The sequence below is a fragment of the Etheostoma spectabile genome, chromosome 5 (assembly GCF_008692095.1).
Source record: "Etheostoma spectabile isolate EspeVRDwgs_2016 chromosome 5, UIUC_Espe_1.0, whole genome shotgun sequence".
Taxonomy (NCBI): Eukaryota; Metazoa; Chordata; class Actinopteri; order Perciformes; family Percidae; genus Etheostoma; species Etheostoma spectabile.
In genome coordinates, this window is record NC_045737.1 from 21,699,249 (window position 1) to 21,703,914 (window position 4,666).

Sequence of the window (4,666 nt, forward strand, 5' to 3'; positions counted from 1 at the left end):
CCCCCCCCCCCCCCCCCCGCACTTACTCCGAGGACCCCTAGGGGTCATGGAACTCCTGTTGAATACCTCTGCTCTAATGTACCTTTATGTGACTGTTAATTAACCTTTAGAAGTACTCAGCATTAACTTGATATCAGTAAGAGGTACTAAAGATAACAAATTGCATATCGGTTGTTATTTCCGTGTTTGACACTGAAGCTTTTGCAGGTTTTACAGGTATACCAAACAAGCTCTGTGGATTTTATGTGCTTGTTGCTTATTGTACAGTATGAGGCACATATAATCTATAACAAAAACACATAATACAAAAAATGAAGACAACAGAAAATGAAGTTCTGTGAAAGGGTAATGGTGTTTAATAGTCTACAGTTATGGCCAGATTTATCATGTATTGCATCACAGAAATCACTTATGCATTTGACAGTGCTATGCTATGCTGTAAACTATACACTATATAAATACAGCTACAATTAAAAATATGCCAAAATCCTGAGAAAAGGTATGTGTTTTAACTGAACATGTTGTCTGCTAATAATACAAAAGACTTTCTTGGTCAAAACTTAAGTACGAATACATTAAGGAGTAACACGGAAGCTTGCTGATTCAAACACTCTCTTCCCTGCAAATAAATTACAACCATAGCACTTTTAAAAACAACACAACTCTAAAGCTTTACATTTCTTTTTCCAATGCAAACAGAACAAACGTTTTGTTAATTAGATTATACAAACATCATCACAATTTTCAACAGGTGTTAAGACAATTTTGAGTGGTCTAAATTGACAGTAAATACAGCTATAAATATGCTCCATCTTTTACTATTTTCCACTGCTTGAGATATGAAATTTAAACACTATTGCAATATATCCCCCTCCCCTTTTTAAAAATGCCAAAGCTCAGCTCTTTGACTATGGGCCATAATTTTACAAAAGTGTTGTTACACAGGTCGTGGATGGACAGGAATGTTGTTATTGGAAAAGGGTCTCCTCAGGCCCAGCAAACAAAAGGCAGATTCAATCCATGTCCAAGCCTATTCATGCATTCGTCCTGTGCTCATCAGTATTTGCCAAGCTCACACTGGGCAGCGATAAAGCCATTCTAATTACTGGGTTGTCCTTTTGAACCAGCCCGCTGCTGATTTTTTTAAATGGGTTGCTTAGTCATAGTAGGTCCACATTTCGCTTCCCCAGCAGTTTTCCTTGAATCAATTTCACAACATTGTCATTTTAAACAACCGTCTTCCTCATCTGGAGTCTCCTTTGGTGACTATTAGTTGTTCTCTTGTGAGAATGCGGTTTCCTAAGAAAAGAGTAGAAAAAAGAACAAGTTAGCCTGTGGGGGTCAGATCATTAGTCACTGAATTAAACATATACAGTATCTTGTCCTTTAAGCAAGTCTTTCCCAATGCTAAATCAGGATTGTGCAATGTCAGGTTTCAAATTTAGATTCATATTATTTTTTCCAATGTCATACAGCACCTAATAGGTCATTGGTCCAAGAAAAACAACCTCAGACCACATCAACTGTTGAGAGCTAGGGGCATATAGTAATTTAAGTTCATTGTGTACTTCCACACTTTTAATATCTTATCTCCTCCGTCTGGTGTTGCAATCCGATGCACTAATGTGACAGTGTTATGGACAAAGTATGCTTATACAACTTATAGATTTCAGATAAGACCACTGTTGTTGCCCAGGTGCCCGAACAGTCCTATACGGTAGGTGTTCTTGTTTTTACATCTTTGTGTTACTTTCAGTGTCTGTAATTTTCTTTTAATTATTATGTGCCGGTCTTTGGATTACAATTTTAAAGGAAACATTATATCTAAAAGGTTCAATGGACTAAAAGTGGATTTTACTCTCCCTGAACATAAAAAACTAACATTTCTTGCCTGCTAAAGCAACTTTTTCGTTGAGCAGCAGCAACTGGAAGCACGTGAAATGGTAAAGAAATGGAAACTGTCAATTAAATCCCTAAAACCTTAAGGGGTGCTGCTATAATTGCTTATAGGCTGTGCTTAATGAGAGTAGCTAAATGCTATAAAAACCTGGCATTTCCTGCACCTTAGGCAGGGGGTGAGGAAGTATGTGAATTAACTGTTTGTTGTAATCCTATGCGTGGTGGTAATATGTGATAATATCTAAAGTAAGAATGATTACATCAACAGACGTGTACTTATACATGTATGTATAGGTGTGCAGTTATGTATTAATATGGAAAAAATAATTCTGGCCACTATAGTATGTTTTTGTACTCTCCATTTTCAACAAGAGAGATTTGAAGAAAGGAGTCTTTGTCTTTCTCTGTTCAGATTTTGTTAACATCTATGGTGATATTACTTTAGGATGTTAGTGTTTTGCATACAATGCAAAAGTTATTTTTTTTTTTACTTTATATATTGCCATACCATCACATATCTCTGGGTTTTAACTTCCCACATTTAAAGTTTCCTACTACAGAATTTGACTTCGCAAAGTTTGGGGCGTCCAAAGAACAAGAAATACTCCTTGGTTAACGCAAATTGTAATAACTATGTATGTAAGCCATAACAAGTCCCTTACAAATGGAGTCCTCTCGCCCTTTTTGCTCCAGAAGGTCATTTTGACGGTGTTCCTGTGCCCCGTCCGCTGGTCAAAGGTCTGGCAGGACTGGAAAGGGGGGCTGTACAGGTGCAAACTGGCTGCACACTCTGTGTGGCTGCCATTTTCCACACGATGCAGGCCAATGGAGTCTAGAATATGCACAAACACACATGAAAAACCTTCATTTAGACAGTGTTTGCAACTTGAATGCTGTGAAATGGGGCGCACAGGCCATTCCTAGCAGTGCTGTAACCAACAACTGAGATCAAACATTACACCAGGGCTCTGCTGGCTTTGGAGAAATACTCAGACAGCAGACATTTGGGACCTGAATACTATTCATTGTAAAGTTACAACAGGTAGTTAAGTCTTGTGAGACCAGTTTGGCATTACATAACTGCAGAGGTTGGAAACTTTGGTATTACTTTGCGCTGTAAAAAGTGACACATATTTGCAAAGACTCCTGACTAAAGCCAGTCGGAGTTTCAGAGATAATACGTATGTAGAGACATATCTCATGTGGGAACATGGTTGTTATATTGCACTAATCACAGCATAATGTTAATGTTTCACCATATTAAGAACCGGTTTCTCACCTTACCCCCCCACACACAAACAAGTATTAATAGTATCAAGATGTTCTAATACCAAATGGCCAACTCTAATATAAAAGAAAAGAAACACTTGTCTGGATTCTTACCGTTTATGTAAGCAACCTTGTTTTCTTGGAGAATTCTCTGTGACTTCTGGACCATTTCTCCTTTTGATTTACTGTCCGGCCACTCAAACAACGTCTCCTTTAGCTGACCCTGCAGCAGCTTCATGAAACAATGGGAGTCTGTGTGGTCGTGGATGCTACTGAAAATCGTAAAGAAACAAACAGGCATACAGTGTCAGAATATGTCATCTTCATGACCCTCGGACCAAAAGCTACATTCCAAATCTGTCCTGTATTTCTGGGATTTGGTCAAAAGGTGGGAGTTTTCAAAACTCTGGATCTCTTCTTCTTCTGTTATATTCTGACTGTTCCTCCAGACTTGCACATACCCGATTCATGCATAATATAATGTAATGCGATTACAATTTAGTAAGTAATAAACCACAACAATTACATAGAATTTGGAAGCCGCTCTTGTGAATATGATTGTCCTAACACTAGAATAGTCATGTTTGTACCCATTAGTTCTTACTGAATGTTTGTGCCAGTTGCTTGTCAAATAATATGTAATCAATATTATTGAGACACTGATATTATTAATGATATTATGATATTATTAACAAACTTGATTGAAATGAATCTTTCCATTTCTATACTGGAGGTGTTCAGGTGATAGTTGCTGACAAAGGGCTACATGCAATAGATATCATCAAATAAAGTCTATTTACACAACCTTTCCATCTGTCTGTAGAACATTGGACTCTCTTATCTCTATTAACGTGAGACAATAATTGCCAGAGAAAATCACTTAATTTTGCAATAGAGTTTAAGCAACTGGTATAATAGGTTTAAATGTGCAGTAATCTTTAATACCTTGATACAAACTTAAAATGAGCAAAACCTCAATCTGATAATATTGTATTTTTCAATCAATAAGCAACGACCATGTTAAAGTTATTTTTGCCATGTTGATTATACTTATGCATGTGGAAGCATCTCACCTGCCGTGGCCTTCTCCCCAGCACAGTATCATGAGGTTGAACTTTCCGTTACCCTCATCAACCAAGTTCCTTGTGTACCTGCAAAAGAGGACGATTCCTTTAACCCACAGGGAGACATACAGGCATTGAAAGGGTCTCAAAGGAGAGGAGCATTGTCAAAAATGGTAAATTAAATGTAAATGTTTAGTTTGAAAAATCAGTAGAAACGTGCTGCTTTACATTGAAGAATTAATTCCAATAATGTTAGGACAAACATAAACCTCAATGTGAGCACCAATATTCAAGCATGATAAAGTTCATGTCTTAGTATGCCCATTTGAATTCCATTTATATGGCTAATTAATTCTAGTTTGGACACAGTTACTCTATCTTTTGATGGCTTATAATGCTCTAGTTATTGTTAAAAGCATAACCTAATATATATA

General features: G+C 37.1%; 1 protein-coding gene across 3 annotated transcripts in view; it reads right to left on the minus strand.

Moving 5' to 3' along the window:
• Nucleotides 1-333: 333 nt before the first annotated feature.
• cdo1 (cysteine dioxygenase, type I) overlaps nt 334-4,666 on the minus strand; it is a 5,560-nt gene continuing 1,227 nt past the window's right edge. For all 3 annotated transcript variants that reach the window (XM_032515638.1, XM_032515637.1, XM_032515639.1), the window contains 4 exons: nt 4,242-4,319; nt 3,283-3,440; nt 2,562-2,731; nt 334-1,299 (listed from right to left, as the gene is read on the minus strand). In XM_032515638.1, the coding sequence (XP_032371529.1) occupies nt 1,270-1,299; nt 2,562-2,731; nt 3,283-3,440; nt 4,242-4,319 (436 nt within the window). In that variant the 3' untranslated portion in view covers nt 334-1,269. The remainder of the gene's footprint in view (nt 1,300-2,561; nt 2,732-3,282; nt 3,441-4,241; nt 4,320-4,666) is intronic.